The 25,203-nt window shown below is 38.2% G+C and overlaps 1 protein-coding gene across 11 annotated transcripts in view; it reads left to right on the forward strand.

The window, feature by feature from the left end:
* The first annotated feature begins 1,535 nt into the window (after positions 1 to 1,535).
* LOC144005816 (RNA-binding protein Musashi homolog 2) overlaps positions 1,536 to 25,203 on the forward strand; it is a 271,115-nt gene continuing 247,447 nt past the window's right edge. For all 11 annotated transcript variants that reach the window (XM_077504186.1, XM_077504187.1, XM_077504189.1 and 8 more), the window contains exons 1-5: positions 1,536 to 1,733; positions 2,023 to 2,063; positions 2,441 to 2,522; positions 3,005 to 3,089; positions 15,286 to 15,327. In XM_077504186.1, the coding sequence (XP_077360312.1) occupies positions 1,672 to 1,733; positions 2,023 to 2,063; positions 2,441 to 2,522; positions 3,005 to 3,089; positions 15,286 to 15,327 (312 nt within the window). In that variant the 5' untranslated portion in view covers positions 1,536 to 1,671. The remainder of the gene's footprint in view (positions 1,734 to 2,022; positions 2,064 to 2,440; positions 2,523 to 3,004; positions 3,090 to 15,285; positions 15,328 to 25,203) is intronic.

Here is a 25,203-nt window from a genome sequence, read left to right on the forward strand (position 1 = left end):
CATCAATGAGGAAAAGTGCACTTAGAATTCCACTCAAACTGGGAGGAGCAAGTCGCAAAGTCGGAAAAAAAATAACCACCTCGACTTCACGAGTTGCTTCAATCTGACGTCACTCGACAATGGCGACCCCCCCCCCCCCCCCCCGTGTATCCAAGTGATGACAAATGAAGCTTCATGAAGCACTTGTGATATTTTTGTATTCCTCTAGATGGCACTATTGGTTTAAAGATGCAGTGGAAATTTCCATTGCACTAGCCTTTATTTAAATCAAGAGCACCATCTAGAGGAGTAAAAAAAAATATTGCAAGTGCTTCATGAAGCTTCATTTTCCCATCGCTAGACTGTAAACACAGACTGTGAATGGCAAAACATAATTTACGAGATTAGTTATTCGGTGATTTATTGGGGATTTGCTGGAGCTCAAAATATGTTTGAGGACAAAAAAAACCTATCAGGATTAGCTATTTTTTTGTTGTTTACATTTGCCTGTAAAATTGTGAGGTCACAACTGGTACAATCCAGATCCGGCTTCCTGGAATGCAGCATAAAACCCTTTTCACACTGCACTCACTCAATGTGAATGAGTCGCTCGCCAAGGCGAAGTTACCGGTTGCCTAGCCTGCCCATATTTGGAAGTAGCAGCCAACCAGGAAGTAAAAAGTGAGATTTTGCCGCCGGTTAGACCGCACCTCGACAAGATGTATATTTCATTGTTGCTAAAGAAAGCCCTGACTTTGCTCATTTTAAAAAAGGAGGAGGAGGATATGAGCAGTAGAGAATAATTAATGGCTCAGCCGGAGCTTGGATCGTATAATAATGCTGTTCCATGCTGCGCCTGCTAAATGCAGTGTGAAAAGGGGTTAAAAGTGAAGTTGTGATGTTAACAGGAGAGGATGACATCGCTCATCATTACTCTGTCCAACTTGGATTCTATGAACGAAATTCAAATCAGAATGCCATGGTTTTTTTTTTTTTTTTTTTTTGGTTTTTTTTTTAAGAGAATGCCATGTTTTGATTTGGGCATATGCAATGAATTTTTGAGAAGGAAAAGAAAACAGATTAATCACATTTGCATTTATTTCATTGGGGAAAGATGACTTGAGATAAAGTTTGGTCAACATTGGGTGAGGACAACCATTTTTTTTTCAGGGACAGCGCCAGGATAATAATTTATAAATACATTTTAGAATATCAAATAAAATGCTGCCTAATTGGTGCTACACAATCTTGCTGACGGGGCTCTAGCTCCACCTAGCCGTCCTTGAATCTTTTAATTCCATATTAGACTATGCACCTGCTTGAAAGTGCAATAGGACACTTTCACCTCTCGTGGCTTTATTGCTTAATGAAATGACAAATAGGAGGATTGCGTCGCAGATTGCCCGAGTTGACGTCAATCGGATTGGTTAGGTGACAGCGCGAGGCCCCGCCCCCCTGTGGGCCAAGGTAGAGCGCACTGCGTGGAGAGAGCGAAGGGGAGGGGAGGGGAGAGGAAGAGGAGGAGGAGGAGGGGGAGGGGGAGGGGGGGAGCAGGGGGCTGAGCTGATCCCACGTGTGACGCTGTCGTTCCCGGCTCAGTAATATTCTCATAGCGGGGCTTTGCATATCTCCTGCCTGTCTGTGTGTGTCTGTCACTGTTACCGTAGTCCCAGCCGATAGTTCGGAATAGCTATGGAAGGAGACGGGAGTCAAGCCACATCCGGAAGCCTAAATGACTCGCAACATGACCCGGGGTAAGAATCTTTGCGTTTTTGTGCATGTTTTCAACATCTTGGACAGGACTTGGACTGGCGTGCCGGATTCGTCCACACGGCACGCCACACTCGCTGCCTTCCAACGGGCAGTTTTCGAGAGCTTTTGCCGAGAGTGTCCTCCCCCCTTTTGCTCGAACACCGAGCGAGACTGTTATTATGACTCGGTAGCTCGCGCTTTTATCCGTTAAGGTCGCTTTTAGAAGTAGTTAGTCGCCAAAATGGCCGAACTGACATCTGGACTCACTTGTGTTGTGTTTCCCCCTTACAGTAAAATGTTTATCGGTGGCCTCAGCTGGCAAACCTCACCAGGTGAGAGTGTTGTTTTTTTCCTTCTTCTCCCGGACAGCCCTTGTCCTTGTATTTGCTTGTTGTTTTCGTGTTGTTTGTTGACTGCGTGTTGGCGGCGGTTGTCGCCGCGGTGCCGTGCGAATGCGAGTGCGCACTGTGGGATGCCTCGGCTGGTGTGTGTGCGACGTTATTTCCGATTATTCGTCCATCTCAAGTCCTCTATTCGACCCCTATGCGCATCGCGGCGGTGCTGCTGGGTGAGGAGGGGGGCGGGGGGATGTATATATGCGTGTGTGTACGTGTATTTATTAAAATGATAATTCTTATTATATTTTTTTTTAATGACAACATCATGTAGGTGTCTGTCTAATAACCCGATGTGTCTCCTCTGTCCACAGACAGCCTTAGAGAGTATTTTAGTAAATTTGGAGAGATAAGAGAATGTATGGTGATGCGAGACCCCACGACGAAACGCTCAAGGTAAATAAAACGTGTACTTTTCTTCCCATGCAGCGATATCGCTTTTACTTTTGTTTCGTGGTTAATCCACTGTTGTGTGCGTGTGAGTGAGAGAGAGTGAAAGTGCGCGTGCGCGCGCCTGCGTGTGGTTTCACAGCGAGCCAGATAAGCTTAAATGCTCGCTGCTGTAAAGCTGCGACCGAATGCAATTTGACATTGACTTTGTGACTGCAGCAGCCCAGTGTTGGCGAATGGCGTGCTCACTTTCAGTTTCTGCCACAGGACGTCCGCAATCTGGATGATAAACACATGCACTGTACCGAGACTGTTTTAACAAGAAACAATACTGTAGCGATATTGAGGTCAAAGAAGAAATGTGACGTGCAATGCAATGTAGTTTGATTTTGCATTCCAAACAATCCCAAATTGGTTTTGCATGCATACGTTTTTTTTGTTTTTTTTTGTTTTTTAACACTGTTGTTGTTTGTGTCTTTGCTTTGCAGAGGATTTGGGTTTGTTACATTCACGGATGCTGCCAGCGTAGAAAAAGTCCTAGCTCAGCAACACCACGAATTAGACTCAAAGACGGTGAGTTAATTTCTGTTGACATTTTTTTGTAAGAACATGAGACTGACGGGAAAGCCCGCTTTGCTCAAGGTCGTGAATAAGGGCTAAATGCATGATGGTCCTTTCAGCACTGATCCAGGCAATAAAACTCAGCTCCACTGCGAATATTATGTGTGCATGTTCACTTCTCTGGATGAATGGGACAGACACGCCCCCCTCTTGACTTCCGCTCCACATGCAGCACGCACACAAGTGCAGTCAAGAGCATGACCACACCACCTACTATTGGACACACGTACTTGTAGTATGTCGTCACGGATTTGCAAAAGGGTTCAAAACACGTCCCTCAAAATATCCCATTATAGGTCCTTTTTAAAGTTTACTTTTCTATCTTAATATGCAAGTTGAATTTACTCTCGATAATTCAAATGAATAAACACTCATTCATGAGTTAATGCGGCACTACTGTGGATTTTTCTTGCCGTTTGAAAATTTGTCAGTCGATGAATAATTAAACAGGCGAGACATTTTTGGTAGATGTCTATATAGTGACAGGACAGATGTTTTTTTTTTTCAGCTCAAATTTCCTTGAAAGTGAATTCTGTAGACTGAGAATTTCTTTTTAGGCTGTCAGGTTATGTTTTGTGTATTTAGTTATGATATTACATAAAACATATATGACAAATTATGACAAAAGACTATAAAGTACTCTAAGGTTTTCAGACTCATATTAATGGAGATTTTTTTTTTTTAACATTTGGACTATTCTGGAATCTAGTTTCAGTCGTGCACTTACAGTTTCGGTTTACTCTCAGATTAGCCGCTTTCCCACGCTAGTTGCGCTCATGTCATGTCATGTAGCTAAATTGCCTTAAGCGCTCTTTATGTGCTATTGGGGGTGAGGGCGATAAGATCACACTTTGTTCCATATGTTCCCAATTAGTAACCACAGAGAGAAGACAAAAGTTCTTGAGCGCTAAATGAACAATAAGTTACGACCGATGCTATCACAGAACTGTAAAATAGTCCAGATTTAGAGGGTGCCGGAAGAGACGAGGTCTGGGAAATATCCAACAGGCTCATGGCTGCAGAGTTGACACTGTTAGAACTTTTCGACTGACAGCAGGAAAGCAGCTGTGGTGGAATCACAGGAAGGAGTTAAATTCCTTGTGCACTTTTTAATTATTCTGTTAAGCTCTTCATAGGATTTAACCTGAGGACCTTGGGCTCATTCAGTATACAGTACCTCCCGCTGACTTACTGTAATAGCTGGCCTCGCAGTAAACATGCACTTTAGTCAGACGAGAGGACCGCATCTAAGACCCTGTCCTCATTATGTTTTTGTTAGAAATGTATTTTTTCATTGGCTTGAATCTTAGGAATTGTTTATACACAAGACCATTTTAATTTGAAATGGATAAAAACAATGCATCTTTATTGACACGACCAGAAAATTATACTTGAAAACATAGGATGTTCAGTACGTTGATCGCGATTGACAAGTCGATCATAAATATAGTATTGGTAGATTGCATGACATAAAACAACAACAACCATAACAATAACAAATAGGGATGTAATGATATCCAAACATCACGATACGATATTATCACGATATTTGGGGGGTCGATATTTGAATAAGATCACAGTATTGTATAAAAAAAGAGCTCATACTAAAAAAAGCACAATTGTACTTTTTGTACATAACAGCAATGCATATAAACCACCTACAATCTTTAAAACAATATTGAGGCACTTACTTGCTAATGCAAGCACACATTGATCGCTTCACAAGCAAATTAGCTTCCCCTTCATCTGACAATTAGCATAGATTTTAAACATAGAAGGCCAAAACATCCCTAATGAAAATTAAATTGGACTAATAAACTAGCCACTAGAGGGTGCTAGAACTGCACAAATGGAAATCAACCTGACTTTTTTAACAGATGTGTTCCTTTTCAATATTGTGAACATGACGACGACAATATTGTGGATGTTTTAATATCACGGTATCACGATATTGCCCGTATCGTTACATCCCTAATAACAAAAGATGTCAGCCTATCATCAAATAAGGTGCTATGCTATGTTAGCAGTCCAGAATTTGAGCTCACTGGTAGCGCTTTGCACTCCAAACTGGAGATCGTGGGGCAAAAAAAAGTTTGGGCACCATTGATGTAATGTTTCACATTTCACTTTTATGATTATTGAACATATTGCGCAATATCTTGTGAAGTCAAACTAGATATTCGCAAAAGTTACTGGTTTTGCCTGTGAAAAAAGTAGTTGATAATGTAGACACATTATGACAATATCCATATTTTTTTCTCCCAAGATTTTTATTTTTAATACATGCATACAGATCTCATGTAGTTATGCTCATTTTACTGGAAAATGTAAAGTACAAATGTTATATTCAAGTCTAGCGCAATTTTATGTTGTTAGTCTCCTTTGAATAAATAATGTGACTTGTCTTGTTAGTTTTAGATTTTAAATTAAATCCATATTTAGGGATTACATTTTTGTCTTTGTCTTACATTTCTATCTCCAAATATGAGAAAACAAAGCTGCAATTCCTCACTCTTTAGTTGTTATGTTCAAAATATTCTGAAATAAATAAAATGTATTTACATTAAAACAGTCCTCTCTAGTATTCTCAGGTCATTTTTAATTGCACCGCAAAATAAATGACATCATTTTGTTTTGTGTTCTTACTGCATCAGGTCATATTTAACTGCTGTCTTCTCCACTGAATGTATTTTCTGCACAGTAGTTATTCTTGAGTCATAGCTATTATTGACACTGCTGCCGTCTCCTTTGAAATGAATCGAAATGTATTCATTCTAAACTTAAAAAGGGGGGAAAAAATAGGACACTGTCCTTGAGTGAGGGGACATGCTGGGAATGAGAGCAGAGAGGCTCAGCTGGACTCAAAAGGGAAATACACGGTCCACGGCTTAAACTGCTTCTCCACTGGGAAGCTTCAAATTAATTGTTTATAATGACCGTTATCAGTCTTATTGCTGACTTTTTATAGTCACCATTTAAAAAGGCAACCCTTTAATCCTTTAAAAAAAAAAAAGAAAAAGTGATGCATTTCTTCGTGAATATGAGAAGACATTCAAGAGAATTGAGTGTTAAAATAATTATGCTAAACATAATACATCTTTACCAATTAACAGTTATCTATATTGTGAGTTTAATAATTCAAAACCAAGGGAAAAAATAGTATTTCACACAAAGTATGCATTCCGGACATTCTGGATGATTATGAGACTTCTCCGATCTGCACACACACCAGTATGTGCTGCTTATTATATTAAGAGAGATTTTTTAGAATTTTCTAATTGAATTTATGCAGTGATTAGAATATGGATTGAATGCGATTGCTTTGCACTGAAGGTTTTATTAGCGAGAAATGCAAATAACAAAGTGATTTTTTTTTTTTTTACACACAATTTATTTACAGGGGTTATATATTATTATTATTATTATTATTAATTTATTGTATTTTATTTTATTTTATTTTTATTTTATTTTTTAAGTCTTTGTCCCAATATAGCTTGATGATGAAGGGGCAATGATAAAGTGATTTTTCACTTTTTAAACATAAAAAATAAAAATAAAAATAAATAAATAAAATTGGTGCTGTTCATGCCATTATTGGGTTAAAAAAAATTGTGACATATGAACATGATATATAATTTTGAAATTCATCAAGCTCGGCTCTTGTTATCCCGACGAACGTTTGACTGCGTGATTGACACACCAGCCTTGCCGACGTGATCCTGATGACTCAGAACACATTCAGAAATAGATATTTCCCAGCTGCTAATGTTCTGTAGAAACGTGCCACCGAATAGAACAAACCTGAGGCAGCTGGCTGTGCGTTCTTCCTCCCCATTAGTCACTGGCCGCTCTCCGCTCTTGTGTTTGCTCAACAATCGCGCCATCACGACGCATTAGGATCCGTCATATCGCTTTGCAAGATTTGCTCCGCGCGAGCGCAAGGGAAAAGAGCAGACTTTGCAAACGTTCCCGATCTGCGCGCAGATGTTTGATTCGATCGAGGCGTCGGACGTTACAGCGTCCGTCCGGCCAATCCTTCCTGTCACGGGTCACCTTGAGCGGGCTTGTCTGTGAGAGGCCGCAGGGGCTGTGACTGTGAACACGCTGACTCATATTATGAGCATTGGAAATCATCACTCATTTAACATTTGCTTTAAGTTATTATTGGATTTGGGAATTTATTTAGTGAACACAAAACATTTCTGATGTTCAGATTTGTCGTCAGGTGCTATTAAATCAATCTTAAAGCAAAATGCAGGATAAATATAATCTGCACCAAAATGCTCGTGTTATTTTTTACAGTATATATATTTTTTAGTGCTCCTTTGTTTTCCCCCAACCGGTTATGAAAACACTTGGATGGAGATATGAACGAGACATATGGGGAAGCACAGCCTCGGGCATCACAACACACATGCTGGTAATTCAGAACATATTTCTCATTTCCCCCCATTGCTTTGTTCGAAATATGTTTGCCCCTGACGATGTTTGGAGCTCAGGCGGGCATGAACGCTTGAAGAGCACTTTACAAGGCAGCAGATTTATTGCAGGATGATGTTAATTGCTGCATGAAATAATGGATCTTTTGTGTGAATTTTTGTGAATAAAATTTCACAATTTTTCCACGATTAATATGCCCATGTATAACTCAATTGAGGGGAAAAAAATATTGGTCAGGAAAAGTGTCAAAAATGAACACTTGTACAACAATCTTAGTTTTATTTTGCAATTTTTTTTTCTTTTTTAAATCGAGTTGTATGTGTTTGTAAGTTTGTGGTGAGGGGTGTGGTGACTTTATTATTATTATTATTATTATTATTATTATTATTATTAGGGGGTCTTCGATACCACTTTTTTTTCAGACCGATACCGATACTCAGACCCTCAGTACTCACCGATACCGATACCAACTGCCGATACCAGTAGTACATTTTGACAAATAAAAAAAAATCACTGAAAGATATTTTTAAACAAATATATTTCCTTTAATTTTTACAAAAAAAAAAACAGCACAGTCACTCTTCAATAGTCTTAACGCTCAAAATAAAACACAAAAATGCTCTTTTAGTTTAAGATTCACAATTTTGAAGTATTTATTTTATTTACTGTACTTCACTGTAAAAACTCAATTTTCACAAAAGCCAGGTCACAACAACTAATTCTTAAAGGAAATAATTATAAAAACAACACTACAAATATATAGTCCTGTCTCAGAAAATTTGAATATTTTGATAAAGTCCTTCATTTTCTTTCATGCAATTAAAAAAAAACAAAAATGTCATACATTCTGGATTCATTACAAATCAACTGAACTATTTTTCAATTTTTATTTTTTTTATCTGAACCTAAAATTGAAATAAGTCAGTTTCATTGTTTCTAATTCCAATTGTCACGTTTTTATTTTTTGATTTGCCAGAACAGATACATGAATTCCTAACCACCAGTCAGTCTGTCTTTTGGAGTAAATATAGTATTGGGAAAAAAACAAAACACAACCCTCAAAAGCCAAAGAGAAAACAAAACATATGCCCAGATTTAACGCTTTGGTTTTAAGGAGGAATGTCAAAGTCTAGAAAGTCGACCTCGTTGGCATTCAACTTGTCTGCGTCACTAGTGACCCCGGGTGACCTTTAACCTTTGGCTCGGAAGTTTTAGGTATATCTGAAAATAAAGCTGTAGAGTAGAAAGAGCCGAGGAGCGGTCCAGATGAAATCTAGCATATTCATCACAAAGCATTTGGAAAGAAAGTCAAATCAATGATCTGAACTCTGATGTGCCCTTGCATTAGCAGGGGCGCTGCCTTGCAGTTAATTATGGCTGAAAGTGTGATTAGTTCATGCTGCTTCTGTGTCTTCTGTGTACTATTGGTGGGGGGGCTGCATCTGATGACTATTTCTCTTTGAGCTGATTCCTTGAATCCACATTTTCTCTGGATAGATATCAGAAATTGATTAAATGTGCTCAACAGAAGAATTAGCCATTATTATTATTATTAAAGTTAGCACTCAAATTGATGTCTTAACATGTCAAATTATAGTAATGTACTTGCGTTCCTAATCTTATTTAGATTATACATAATTAATTTATGAATTCTCCGACTTCGTGGCTCAAATTTGCAAAGTTTGGAATTGCTTTTCAAAATGATTAAAGCTAACTGAAGTGAAACTGAAAAAATGTAAGCCTGTAATGTAAAGCACATAATGACGCAGGATGGACTCTTCTCGTTTATATGATGGGTGGTCTGATAAATTTGTATAATTAGATAATTAATTGTTACCAAAAAATTACCAGTCCACCCCTATCCTGCTGTAAAATCCCGTGACATTCATTTAAAAAAAAAAATAAAAAAAATCCCAAATTGAGTGGGTGTAGTAACAAAATAAAAATGTTCACATTTTTATTTTGTTTCCCAGTACCTAGGCAATGCCAAGGGGTTGTTTAAAAAAACATTATTTATAGAACATTTTATAAACAAGTACCGGTGTCGGTGTAGATGTGATCGGGCTGCCAGATTGTATCGTGGTCGCTTGGAGATGATGTCACGCCACAGGATTGTCCAGAAATTGTCCGTTTAAAATTGTTCAAAATAACAAAATTTATGGACTAAAATTGTAAGAACGTACATAAACCTAACAACATAAAAGCATGATACTTTAAGAGTGGAAAAAAAATGAAAATAGATTGAAGCGCATTCTCGCTTGCCGGTGACGTCAGTACAGCAGCGCTAACGAAGTTAGCTTCGGTTTGGGTTCTTTTTTTAGCTGCTCACAAATCAATCACAATAACAAAAAACAGTCTTAATGATTCTAGGAACACATTAACAATCTAAACTGACAATATTTGTCACATCTGAGACAATTATTTTGTGAATCAGATTGTTAACAAAAAAATTGCCAGTCCACCCGATCCTGCTCTGTTATTGGACATACCTTGTCATTGCAGGTATGTAATACCTTGTACACCAATGAGTAGCCGACATACTGATGCATATTTTTAGGAAAGGTCAATGTGTTTGTTGTCTTTGACTTTGGTGAAATTCTTATTATTGATTTAAGGAGCATAACAAACGGCCTCTTTCAGGACTTATTCAGCCGTAAAGATCAGCAAAGATTGACAGCCCTGATATGAATCATTTACGCTTTAATTTCATGTCCGTTCTGTTTGCTATCACACACAAACACCTGTGGAACACCTCACAGCCCTAAATTGGGGGGGAAGCTGCACACTTTGATAAGCCCTTTCCTATAAGCTTAAGCACGGCGCCGTTGTGCGAGGGCAGATGTGTTAATCAGGAGTTTACCCAAGAGCTGCATTGATATACAGACATTTTTTATTTTTTTTTTATTTGTATTTTTTGGTGAGATTTCTCAGATATGTGCCGTTTCTTCCCGCTGATCTCACTCGGTAGCAGCCTGTAGAGACCTTGTTGTAAAAGGCTGCAGAAGATAAAAGATGGTGGGTTAGTGGCTGTGGGGAGGTCGCGACCTAATGGTCTGTTCTCATTTTTATTACTTTGACACTGCGGGTTGTGATGATGTCTCAAGGGGCCCACTTTTGTTCCGTGTGTGGCACTATTTACACAAAGCACAAGCATGAATTTAGCAAGTCATATACAGTAGGTGAGCTCAATGATACGTCCTCTTTAGTGTGACATTAAATCAGCTGCATAACCTAGCTTAAATGCAAAATAAAAATCACATCTTGTTCGCATCCGCCACTCATGTACAACATAAAAATACAGTAAGCAGTGCACTACCATCCACTATAATAAATAAGTCAAAGTTAGTTTTGATAGTTTTGTTGAATGCATCCACAACAACTTGGGTGTACACTAAGTGTGTCAATGGAGGTACAGTAACATACCAACCTAATGACCTTCACACGTCCACGGGTTGAAAACAATAAACAAAAGGTAAATGCCATGTGCTAATCTTCTTAATAGTGCTACTTGCCCGCATTCGCGCAGATAATCCTGTAACCAATAAAACCTAATGTTCCAAGGTGGAAGCACATTCCCATTCACAGCATATTGGTCCTTCTGTTCCAATAGGGGCTTCTAAGGATCTGCTTACTGCTTACTTTACTTGCCGGCATCTACAGTTTGTTCTGCTAGCTTTTAAAGTGTACTTTATGATTACGATATCAATTATTGTAAAATCATCGTCAATAACTGTTTTTTTTTTGCAAAAAAAAAAGAAGAAAAAAAAGACCCCAAATCGAGAGGGGTTATACACGGGGCTTAATAAGAAATGAACATTTTTTTTCGGGGTTGGAAGAAAAGAACAATAATTTCAAACACAATATAACTTAGGGGTCATCGACCTTTTCGAGACTGAGAGCTACTTTTTGGGTACTGAGTAATGAAGGTTTCTGTGTTTAAATCAATTCTAAGACATTCCTAGAAAATTCCAATGTCCCATCACAACATTTAAAATCAGTTGCCAACATAGTTAAAGAAAGCGCTTACTAAAATTACTAAAAGAGTGAATATTTTTGAAATTTTGATTTTAAAAATATTTTGAAAAAAACAGAATCATATGTGTGGGAAAATAGCATATTTTTTTAACCTGGATTTAGCATATACTCTAATTTGTATGGTTTGAATCTTTATTCATTCATATTATTTACTTTGATAATAATTGGGCAACCATATAATACATAATTACAGAGGGGGAAAAAAAAGTTTTTTTGAGGGTGGTTTGGGGGTGCCGTATTATACATGGATACATGTTCTTCACAGGATTCTACAGTAGTCCGACTTCAATTATTTGTTTTTATTTTATGAACGACATTGTCCTAATCTCCCTTCTTTTCTACATTTTCATTTAGTTTTTTTTCCCCCCACCAATCTATTTTAATAGAAAAAGAAGCTTAACCTTGACATTTATTATGCAGCTGGATCTTGCCATTTCCTCCCAAACCACAAAAAGTCAACGGGCCAAAATATTAGTAAATTACCAATATGTAAATGAACATGAAGACGATCCAGGTGACATAGAGAGGACGTAATTTGTGGCACTCTGGTTATCCAGTGCAAAAGGGCAGTGCGTATTTTTGCGCCATGGCCTTAGGGGCTCGATAGTTTTGAACCGCAAAACTACATATTCATGAGTATGTAAAAACACGGGAAACAATCGCTACACCTCACCTGCCCTTGATTTCACATTCCTCGAAGGAGTCATTCATCATAAGTTGTGACCTAAAAAGGTACTGCTGCGGTATTTCTCCAAAGAATTGAATCGCCGGTTCTCCTTGGCTAATTTGTCTACATGACTCTGATAGTATCATACTGTAGCTACATTTGTAATATAGTTCGTACGTGTAGGATGATAATTTTTTTAACTCATTCACTCGCAGCCATTTTCACTGAAGCTTCCGTCTGTTATGTTGGATTTTGACTGATTTTGCAAGGCCCACAGAATATTTTGTTCAATTGCTATAAAAACATGGAACGCACCAAAAGAACGATTAGAGTCTCTGTTTTCATCAGGAAAAAAAAGTGAATTTGTATCTGTTTCCGTTTTGCAGCAATTAGCATTAGAATATAGCTCAGTTTCGTCCATATTCACATTCCTGATAAAAACACTGTCAAAATGAGCTTGTTGCAACATGGCCCTTGTTGATCTCGTATACTCTGCTGCCACCTGCTGGCTGCAATAACTACCATTGCTTTAAGCCACCTCTTCATGTGAAAAGCTGCATCAAAGCCTTCTGTATGCTCTTGCATTAAAAAAACAAAAAAAACAAACAAACGTGTAAACACGTTTTTGGGAGGGAAGGACAAACTGTTAAAAAACGGTTTTATACGTTTTTGGGATTGAATGAGTTAATATGGCTTCAGTGGAGCTTGTCATAAAGTGATAACCCTAAGATATGTCATATAAAAGAATACAGTAATAAAACTCCTCTGCCCTCAAAGGACGATACAGTAGGTCAGAAAGCGCTGGAATTTGGTATTCCAAGCATGACATGTTTTCTTGGCGCAAACAAAGCAGACATAGTAATTGAGTTTCAATTGGTTTAGCCTGAGGCTAAGTGCTAAAACAAATCTTTAAATGAAATTCATTACAAGCAGTGTTTCCATACTCAGGTGTTATTGAATTCATTTCTCATTTTGAGCTGATTTAGAGAGATAACAGTAATAACCGAGACTGGCAGAAATGATGGCAATGACAAAGCGCATCATGGTTTCCCTTCAAACGCATTAAAACGTAGTCAGTCTCGTTGGCTTAATTGAGCTGCGCAGATGCGTCTTGCCTTCATTTTGTTTCTGCTGTTTTCCCCCAGCAGGGTACACATTTCTTAAATGGATCCATCTGCACCAAAGGAATAACTTTTATGAACGGCTAGAATTAGCTTTCGTGAATGCAAATAGTCAATGGAAGAGGAAAGAAAAGACAGTGCTATCGTAACCAAATGTATTGGTATGCATTTATTAGAAGTGCAACGTTGATGCGACCCCTCCCCACTTCTTAGTGTGACATACCTTCATACCAGTGAAATTAATGGGGAAAATGAAGCTAATAACATAACAAGCACAAGACGGGCAAACATGCTCATCCGATGCATCCTGCTTGTTATTTGGAGGCGTCACCAGCCTGGGATTCTCATTTTCTCCGTGTCATATTCAATCAGTGATTCCTGGTCAGAGGAACGGCGACTCTCCAACATAATGACTATGGCGAGTCAAACCAGGGCTGTTGTGACTGACCTCCATATTTATTGTTTCGTGAACATTTTTCATGTTACCGCATCGACTGGCAGGTCCAGCATAAATTACTGATCAGGGAAATCTAGGACGACTTTTCTCTGGACGACATTTCCTTGGTCAATCCTGAGAAATTAACAATTATTTTTTAATAAAAAAAAAAAAAAAAAAAAAAAAAAGGCTAGTGGTTCTTAACACTTACTGCACCCCAATTTGCTTAAATTGCTGCAACCCGCGTGATTAATCATCATTCAGTTCCATACAAGTTCTAAACGAACAATGAATCGATATTACACCCATCTCCATGTCCAGATATTGTTCGACGCTGATCAGCAGTAATGAATATGATTTTCCCCAATGGTTCATTGCCCAGTCAAATGAATGTATTTTATGCCTTGAAGGAGCTCCATCAATTGAGCGTTGACATGGATCGTAATTAGAGAGACTTGGCTAGCAAATTATCTGTATAAAAGACGGCATGATGCAGCTAATGATTCTAAAAGGGGAAGTCAACCCAAAAATGTTCTATGCAGCCCCGCTAGGCTAAACATTCTGATTAATATTGTGTTGCTGGAATATGAGTTAAGCAGCGCAATCCATCTGTTTTTATGCATCTCAAGGGACGGCCATTTTGTCTCTTGCCTGAAAATGACATCAGAGTTGCTCAGGGCTGAGGTAACGACCCATCACGGTGCACCTCTTTTCTGAAGCTGAGGCGTGATTGGTTGTTACCTGGGCCCTGAGTAACTGTGATGTCATTTTTAGTTGACAGCAAGGGACAATCCATCCATCCATGGTTAGGTTTAGGCATCCGTCCATCCATCCATCCATCCATCCATCCGTCCATCCATCCATCCATCCATCCGTCCATCCATCCATCATGTGTGCCTCTTCCATTCACTCGGAAATTGAAACATTAAGCCAAAATTTTTGTTTTAAATGCATCACAACAATTTATTGATTAACTTACTCATAGACAATCGAACTAAACCAGACTAAATCGGACAAAAGGGGATAATAATAATCTTATTTAGTTATTTGCAATGCCAGTGTTACAAAAAAGATCTGTTTCTATGTTGTTTTGTCCTTCACGTGCACTTAATTTGTAATCACAATAATTCCATTTTGAATGCAGCTTTTGTTGAACAAAATGCTTTCTACTTTTAAAAGCAGACCACATCTCTTAATGCTAGTTGATTATGCAGCATTTATGAACCTTTAAATGCTTTGATTAGTTAGTAAAAAGTCACATTTGAATCTAGTGAATAATTAATTTGTTGCTCTGAAATGCCAATTTTTATTCTTGTGTACACGGGATTCAGTCATGGGACTGATTGCACTCTGGGCATTTATTTGTGTGGGATTAGGAAATAGTCGATGTCATGCTTTTAAAATGTCTTGACAGCCCCGTTCTTTTTTTTTTCCCCTCTCTTTCCTCAGATTGATCCTAAGGTTGCCTTTCCACGTCGCGCCCAGCCTAAGGTAAGAAGAATAAATTGGTCAGCAGGCCTCCTCCAAGAAAATGATTATGTCTCGTGTCACCAGCGTACCTAATTTTCTGTGGCCGCACAGCAGATTCAAAGAGGCAGCGGTTGTCTGTTTGCTTTAGAGAAATACCTCGTCTGGCTCCATTGTTCTCACATTGTTTCTGCTCTGCACATTTAAAAATATCTCTTCTTTTTATCGTCACTCTTTTCATGCTTCCCCCCCTCACGCTATTGTATAGAAATGAAACCGCTTCAGCAAATGGATTTATTTGCATTTGGAGACGAACCATTGTTTAACTTTTGTTGTGACAAAAAGCTTTAGAAAGTAGAATCCAGACAATGTCCTGACGAAAATGTGCAGCATCGGTGGAGCACATCCTTGTGAACTTTTCGATGACTGGCCCGGCAGATTTAATGAACAAGAAATTGTCTTCTTCACTGACAAATAAGAAGTGCGTTCGCAGTCTGTTTTTTTTTTTTTTTTAAATATTCAGAGTCAAAGGGGATAGATTGACATAAGTGATTTTGAAATATCTTCATTCGTGGCGCCTGCTTGGAGACGTCACAATTAGCATGGAGACAAAACTCTAATCACGCTGCGGCTGTTGTTCATGATGCATATGATCTTTTTTTTTTTTTTTTTCTTGATTGCTGGTCTTGAGCATCTCTATTGACAATTAAATATGCAACGTGTGCAGATGGTGCCGCAGCACAGTCAAGGGCTTTGTTGACATGCCCTCTCACACCACCTCCCCTTAGCATTTAATGTGAAAGCTGGAGCACACTAGAGCGTAGTGGAGCACTTTTATGCTTTGCTGTTGTGACTTTGTAATCCGCTGAGAAATGTCTTGGAGATTTTCTCCTTCATCCAAAAGCAAAACGGTATTGATGTTTCAGATTTGGTGTCATCAGCATCAGCGCATCTTAACATCAATTAAGGTGAAATCTTGTGCTGAGGTTGGAGTTTATTCATCGTATCAAACATTGAAGTATCATACTTGCTTAATATTTAAAAATACTATGAGGGCTGTAACTACCAATTATTTCAGTAATTAATTAACTAATCTCTTTTTTTGATTAATCAATACATTAAAAAAAAATCCCTTATTTTATTTTATTTTATTTTATTTTTTCAAAAACAGGACATTATTTCAAATCAACAGTGCCTAAACAAATTATTTAGATTCAGTTATCGGTTTTGTCTGTAACGTGAATAACGAAAGCAAAAATGTCGATTTTGTTTTCCAAAGTAAAAGCATTGTTTTGTTTTGGTTCAAAACAAAGATAATCCGTCAGTTTTCATGGAGGACGACAACAATGGGAGAATTTTTTTTTTTTTTTTTTAGCATTTGTACAATTTTTAATTAAAAAAGTTAACTAACCATTTCATCAATTATAAAAAATAATTCTTGATTAGTGACATAATCGATTAGCTGTCAATTAATCCATTAACCTTTTTATATAAGAAAAAAAACATCTAATTTTAAAGAAAGACCTATACTGTATGTATTCCAATATAGCAGTTTATGGCAATTTTCTAATCTTATAATTTCCAATTTGTAGTTCTCGCCCATCCTAAAAAAATATCGATATCGCGATATTGCTCCATGCAATATGCATATCACAAAGACATGCAATAAGTTTCGTATCATCACCCTCTTAAAATAACTAAAAAATATATTTTTTTTAGCCTAAATCATTTCATGATGCAAATGGTTCAATTTCTTGTGTTTCCTGAAAAATATGACTTAGGCGATTATTTTATATGGAATTTTATGCTTTTATCTGAATTTGACCAGTCAGTCGCTAACTAAAATGTGTGCCACCATCCAATACAATTAATTAATTTTATATATATATATATATATATATATATATATATATATATATATATATATATATATATATATATATATATATATATATATATATAAGCCTTCCTGGGTGGAGTTTGCATGTTCTCCCCGTACCCGCGTGGGTCTTCTCCGGGTACTCCGGTCTCCTCCCACATTCCAAAGACATGCATGGCAGGTTAATTGGGTGCTCTGAATTGTCCCGAGGTGTGCGTGTGAGTGTGGATGGTTGTTCGTCTCTGTGTGCCCTGCGATTGTCTGGCAACCAGTCCAGGGTGTCCCCCGCCTACTGCCCAGAGCCAGCTGAGATAGGCGCCAGCACCCCCCGCGACCCTTGTGAGGAATAAGCGGTCAAGAAAATGGATGGATGGATGGATATATTTATAATAATTTTAAATTCCTTTGTCCTGCTTGCTTCTCCGCTTTCTGCCTGCCTACTTGGCAGGAATTGACCCCGTTCGAGTTTAAAGGAGCTCAACTCGGTAGGTGCATGAGCGAAACAGGCCCCAGAAATCAAACGGTGACGAGACCAATCAGCGCTAATGTTCTCACGGCGAACAATGACCTCATGGGTAACCCTGACATTGACCCTTTCGCCGCTGAATGCTGCAGTACGGTAAAACGCCGCATTATGTGCGGCACGTAGACTAACGCTGGAAACAGACAGGAAGTGAAGGTGAACACTAGAGGACATTTGGCTGTAAACAAGTGAAGGTGTTTGCACCGGGATGATAGGATCACAGGAAAAACAACTTGTATCAGACGGCATTGCTCCCCGTGGCCAAGCACATGGATACTTCCACTCGGAGGAAGATGTAGGCAAAAGCTTTTTGGCAGCAACTAAGAAGAAAACCTTGCAACTACCTAACTTAGAAAGTTTCAGTGATCTCGCTTGTTTGTGACCGTCAGCGTATTTGAGGAAGGTCAAAAAAGGGGAGACAAGTCCAGGTTGTGCACATTATAGAAAACATCCTTCAGAAATGTGTGCGTTCAAATTATTTTGAAAAACTACAACTATGTTAGTCATTTATTTAATATTTACATTTGAGAAAGCTGAGGCACTTGTGTGATGTGACATCACCCACATAATAGGTGGTCATCACCCACAAAGCCACAGACAGACCAAACTTAAGATTGATGTCATCATATTTTCTATTTTAGTGATTTGTGTTTTGCCTCGCGTCTTAAATATATATTGTGCTAGCTTGAGGCGCTACAAGGAGTAGGTGCACGCACATCTGGCCGAGTGCCAAGACACGCGCATGGGATTTATGGCATGTCTATTATGGTGGTTTTTACTCACTCATAGTAAATGTAAGTGAGAGCTATTTACTCAATGGTTTATGTCTACAACTCAATTTGTATCATGTATTATTATTATTATAATTTTTTTTTAATATAACGGTTTTATCATCAACAGTATGTAAGTAATTCCGCCAGAATTTTAATGATTAATTATTTTAATGTATTGGTGTTGTGCTTTCAGAATTGTTTACATCTGCATTTTGATGCAACCAATAATAATTATTGATTATATATCTTTTTATTCTAAAAACATTTTAAATCTTTTATTAGGACCCAACTGGTATGGGGCGGATGCTCGTACAAAAAAGAAAAAAAAAGAAAAAAGTGTGCCGATTACTCAGCAGATTAATTTAAAAAATATAAAATGTATATTTATTTTATTTTTTATATATTTATCATAATTCTTAAAAAAAAAAAAAAAAGTGACCGACCTGAGTCTGAGTTAGTTTGGAGCCTTGCTCAAGGGTACATCAACAGTAGTCAAGGAGCAGACTAGCATTAACAAATAGAGTAGTTTCATTTTTTTTAGACTCAAACTGTAATCAATTCCTGACAGACGAGTTACTGGTGCACTAATTTATACCCACAATAGCCCTTGATTTCAAATTAGGGCAAGTGTTTAAAAAACAAATTGTCCTTTTCACAGCCCGAAATCGATTCATAAAGTCATGAATTGATTATTTTAATATGATTTTTCTTTAGAAGTGCATGAAATTAATGGCCTTTTTTCCCTTCTAATTTCTAATTTCTAGTTCCTGATTGTAAAACAGCCACCGTCACAAGTACCAATACCTTGAAATAGGTCCGATACTGATGTATGGTATCTATCGGTAAATTTTCCTTCAACTTCCTATCCAAGGTTCACAATGTTACCTTTTCAATGACCCCAAATCACAACCATCTCGATCTACTTCTACTCTGTTTCTCTTCACCATTCAACGGTAGGTGTCATTACTGCTGTTTCCCACAGTGGAGTCGCACACAATCATGGCAGGTCCCAACATTATTTTAATTGCCAGTGGGACTGTGGCCACTTCAGTGGGAGATGAGTTGTGATGGCTTGTTATGAAAATTAAATGACATAGTAGCGTCTTTTTCAAGAGCGATGGGCGTAAGCCTCGTCGTACCTCGCAAAGGGATTTGCCTTGGTGTCCCTCTTTCTCCGGTTGTTGTTGTTTCATGAAGATTTTGGCATGCATAAAGAAGACCGTCCATAAATAAACGTGACCTTAATAGCGACAGCTGTGACAACAATCACCAAAATGGTTTGTATTTTATAGCAAACCCTGCACACAGTGTTGAGCAAGAAAAGAAAGTGGTCGGACAAATATGTGCAGTGCAGTATGAATTCACATAAAGGAACGTATGGTGTTCCAATGGGTTCCATTCTGGGGCTTCTGCAGTTTTCATTGTATCTGTTGCTCCTGGTTTCCATCTTAAAACTCATTTAAACACAAAAATGTATAAATTGTTTTTTTTATTAGTTTGTCCTTCACTCCCAAAAACGTATTTTTACGTTTTATATATATTTTTTTATTGTAGAGCATGCAGAAGGCTTTGATGGAGCTTCTGACCTGAAGAAGTTGTTTAAAACAACGGTAGTTATTATAAAAAAACGGCCAGCAGGTGGCAGCAGAGTATAAGAGATCAGCGATCAGTGTTTTCAACAGATTTGTGAATTATGATGAAACTTAACTATATTCTAATACTAATTGCTGCAAAATGGAAAGATATACAAATATACTTTTTTTCTTCCTGATAAAAGAAGATACTCTCATTTTTCTTTTGGTCGGTTCCATGTTTTTATAGCAGTAGAACATAATATTCTGTGGACCTAGCAAATTCAGTCAAAGTCCAGTAAAACAACTGGTAGCGAAGGGGGTTGCTTCAATGAAAATGGCTGGGTGTGAATGAGTTAAGAAAACAGCGATGGCAGTTTTAAACTGCTTTATAAATATAGAGTTGAGTTGAGCGATGGGTGTTAGCATCTTAGCTGCATGATTCACAATGCTAGCAATTCTAGTCCACCATCTACCTATCTAGTAAACTAAAAGGAACATGTCCTTAAGCTGCATTTTTCAATAAAGACGGGTTCAGTGACTGCACATTACAAACTGGTGGGGTTCAGTTCCTCCAACAAGGTGAAGAAACCACTATTTTAATGTCAGTGAGGAGAAAGACTAAGCATGCTCGTACATTGATTGAGGTAATTCACCGATATAACGTCAAAGCGCTGTCCTATATTTTACTCCAGGCTGACATCTGTGACTGTGGCTTCCCTTTTAACGGCAGTCTGTCAAAGCCGCATTGCTGGCAGCTACGTCTTAGTTCTCCTTTTTCGTTCCACACATAGCTCCTTTTTATCCATTTCATTTCCTCTCGATATTGCACACATTTCCTATGACTGGCAAATTGACTAGTCTCCTCACTCCCTTCTCTGGGACAGTTTGCTTATGATTGATTTTAGCATTAAAAAAAAAAAAAAAAACAAGACTATCCAGTGTATTGCGGTTCAAGAGAGCCAAGCCTTACATTTAAATAAATTCTAATAACAATGCTGTGAGAAGTAAATATATCCCCTGGGTTTCTGTTCCACACAAAGGCACACGTGCATGTATATTTCATATGCCACTTTAATATTCCTGTCTTACTTGATCTCTCAATACCTTACTCAGCTACTATTGCGCTCTTTGGCACCTCTTTTAGGATTACCCTGCCTTGTAAATCCAGTGGTACACCTTGCTCTGTTATTTGATCTAGATTTAGCATTATGATATTCCCCGTCTCCAAATGATCCTTATTTTAAATGACACAGCTCACTGCTGGGTAAATGAAACCTCAGCGGCTGCCAGGCCCTTTGAATGTCTCGGGGAGTTTATTAAAAGCACCAGCTTCCCCTCTTCCAACTCTCCACAGCTGCATGAGTCTGAAAGAATAATCAAGGACAAAAGTCCTCAATGAAGAACAGAGTGCTATATCAGTATCTTTTGTTCAGCTCGACAATAAGCCCTCCCAGATATTTGTCATGTGTAGCGGGATATTTTTAATTAGACCTTCCATATTCCACCGCATTCCCGCAGCACATATGCACCGAGAGCAACAAAAACGAATGCCGTGTTTTAGACTAAACTTGACATCACATTTGAGGCGGTATGTCACACTACATGTAGCTGCAAATAACCAAGCTGTCCCGCAGAATAGACATTGGCTGTATTCCTCCGGATAAATGGGATTTGAAATGGGTTTTACATACTCTATTGTAACCAAGAGGCAGTCCGTAGTGAGGAAAGACATGCCAAATACAAGCCGGTGGTTTGTCATGCCCCCTCTCACAAACACATGCACAGCTATTGTCCATAAACACTCCGTGAGATGAAGGATGAAACTGGGAGTGTGGCTTTCATGGAAAACAAGTTACTGTGTTGAAAGACAATAAAAACACTCTGATATGGCACAAACGCATTGCTGGCCCGTCAGCCATTAGAATCGATGAGACAAGTTTCATTTCGATCATCGTAGTGTAATATGTGAGAGCGTTATTCAAACAATGTGAGCATGGCGCTTCATTTACTGCATATCATTTACTTTTAGTTACAAAAGGGCATAATAATCAATTAATTGTTTCATTACAAGAGTGGAATTGTCTCTTTAGTAGTTACATTTTGAAAGCATTGATGTAAATGGAGTGCGGTACTTCATTGAGTCGATGCGCTGTTGATTGCACCTCAAGTAAGTGTGAGGTCAAAAGAACGACGTGTCAGCTCAAGCCTTGTATACCAAAAAGGTTTTGAGCTGACACGAGCATCGAAATTGAAGTTCTGAAGTTTCAGAGATTCTAACATGCAAATAAAATAAAACACAAAAAATGCAGTAATTATCATTCAGTTGCCTTTGACTTTTTTTCCGTTCATGTTCACCACAACAACAGACGAATGTAGAAGGAAGTGGAAGCGGCATAGCATGGAAAACATGGTTGAGTACGAATTGAGGACAGAATTGTCATCAGATGGAAAATGATCCAAAGATAATTAGCCAGTCACTGCGAAACAAAAAAGGGGGGCATGCCAAATCTTTTTACTCATCTTCCTAACCGTAGTCATTTAAAGTAAATTTTCATTTGTTGAACTCAAAATAAATCCTCTAAGCCTCTCTTCAAGAGCTTGTACTAGTTTTCATATTTTTAGCCACATATAGTTCACCAGTGACCATCAAATCGGAGTATTTACAACTTCAGCAACTTCGCCATTTAAGTGGTTTGCCCAGTTTTTCTTTTTTTCCATTTGAAAATTTGTACCGTGAGAAATTTCGATTAGCCTGACTCAGTATGTTATGCTAGCTAGCTACGCTACTCTGAACGGACTCTCCTTCCTTGTGGTTTTAGCTGCTGTGTCAAAGTGTTGCCTTTAAATCCCTGACCTGTCAGCTCTTTTTGCGTTCATTTGCCACAGTGGAACTGCTCCAGATGAAAAAGGGGCCAAAGCGCAAACAAATGAATGACTGTTTGGTGGTCAAACACAATTGCCAACAGAGTGACCCAGTTAACGGCTAGTCAAAGCACTTGATTCATGCATGTTCATTTTGTGTGTTTCCATAACGTATTGTGTTCTTTTCCTTGCCGGCGTTTATACCACCATTGAGAGATAAATCGTGCAAATTGTGAACGCTAGTTACTGGTTCCTTTATGAATAATTGCCTGATCCCTTGTAAGTGGAGTGCACATTTGTGTGATTCCTCTTTCTCCAGCCTCCATTCTGCTCCGGTCTCCTTGGTTGCTGGTGGAGAGTAATTAGGTTTTCTAGGGGAATGAGGGCTTCTTACAGTGCTTACCAATGGCAGCAGTCAGGCAGGCAAGTGCTGGCAGGGCAGAGAGGACAGAGGGCTGTGCAGGAGCCTGGCACTGCTAAACCTGATGCTGACTGACAGTAATGAGGACAGTGATCCAGCCAGGATCGAGGGCTGAGTAGCACAGAAGAGGACATGGTCTTGAAGGACCTCTTTACAAAAGCCTTTTTTGTACGCCATGTAACCACAGGGATACAAAAACATATTCAAATAGGCATTGGAACACAACTTTAATGGATTCTTTGAAAACCTGAGCAGATGCTTTCCGGGCTTGTCAGTCTTACAGATTTGTTGCTCACAGTATTAGTTTAACACATTTACTGCTAAATGTGGCTTCTAAGTCATCTATCCGTGAGACAATTAAGTGAAAGTTCTTTTGGCCAGCACAAACTGTAATGGCGGCTCTGACCTTAACCTCCTTCACCATAGCGATTCTGAACTGGCTTATGTTAGTGCACTTTTGACATCTTCATTTCTATTTAATCGAATGATGAGACTATGAAAGTACCCTTCTACTGATGTAAGATGTAAATAATACATTATTAATGTTTTCATGTATTTGAATAAAAGACTATCATAGTCACTATAGTCAGGGTTTCCCACATTCAGGGATAGACTGGTCAACAAAATTCGGCCTGGGAAAATATCCGTCAGCGGAGGGCGGGAGTGCGTACGACTTGCGCCAAAACAAATTTTTCGACGAACGACTTATTATTGATTGACGGGACGATATCGTCACAATTACTGTTAATCGACCGGGGTGGGCAAGAAAAGCCTCAGGGAAGCCCTGATAGCTATGATATATGTACTATACCTGTATACTACATCCATCCCTCTATTATCCAAACTGCCTGTACAAGTAATTAAGAATCGACACCTTAATATAATGTTAATGACTTTTATTATTTAGGAATGTAACATATGATATATCACGACATTAAAACTGCCACAATATATCGCCGTTGTGATAATATTAAAAGCAGCACATCTTAAAAAAGTCGGGTTCATTTCCATTTGTACAGTTCTAGCACCCTCTGGTGGCTAGATTTTAGTGCAGTTTAATTTACACAAGGCATGTTTTGGCCCTTATATGCTTAAAATCCGCGGTCATATGGTGAGACGAAGGGGAACATAATATGCTTGTGAGTCAATATGTGTAGGAGCACAATGTGTGCTTGCATTAGCAAGTAAGTGCCTCAGCATATATATTATATTATATATTTTTTATATATAATAATAATAAAAAAGCACAATGTTGTTTTTTTTTAAAGTATAAGCTATTTTTTTTTTACACTTGTGCAACCACATTATCGCAATTGTTTATTTTTTTTACTCCAGCTGTCAAAAATACTTGAATGTTATCTTTAAAGGAATACTTGACTCATTGAACAATTTTCAACAGTGAAAAGTTAATATTGTGTCGAGAATGAATTTTATTTTTCATGTACAATTAATATCTTTAAAAAGTCATTTTTCTACTTGCCGTCGACTGATGATGACATCAACTATGCTGAGGAAGTAGGTAACGGCCAATCATGGCTCACCTGTTTTGCCATGATTGCCTACAGTACTTCCTACAGCACAGGTGATGTCATCATCCGTCGACGGCAAGTAGAAAAATGACTTTTTAAAGATATTAATTGTACATGAAAAACAATAATGTTACCACATTAATTCTAGACAAAATATTTAACTTTTTACTGCTGAAAATGGCTCAATGAGTCAAGTATCCCTTTAACAAATTTGTACACCTTATAGGCGGAATTAATGGCAGAAAAATGTTTTTAAATGATTTTGCATGACGTATTTTGTATTGCAAAATCTAGAACCTGAACATGGGGGTGTAGACTTTTTATATCCTCTGTGTGCTT

The sequence above is a fragment of the Festucalex cinctus genome, chromosome 18, assembly GCF_051991245.1.
Source record: "Festucalex cinctus isolate MCC-2025b chromosome 18, RoL_Fcin_1.0, whole genome shotgun sequence".
NCBI classification, from domain to species: domain Eukaryota; kingdom Metazoa; phylum Chordata; class Actinopteri; order Syngnathiformes; family Syngnathidae; genus Festucalex; species Festucalex cinctus.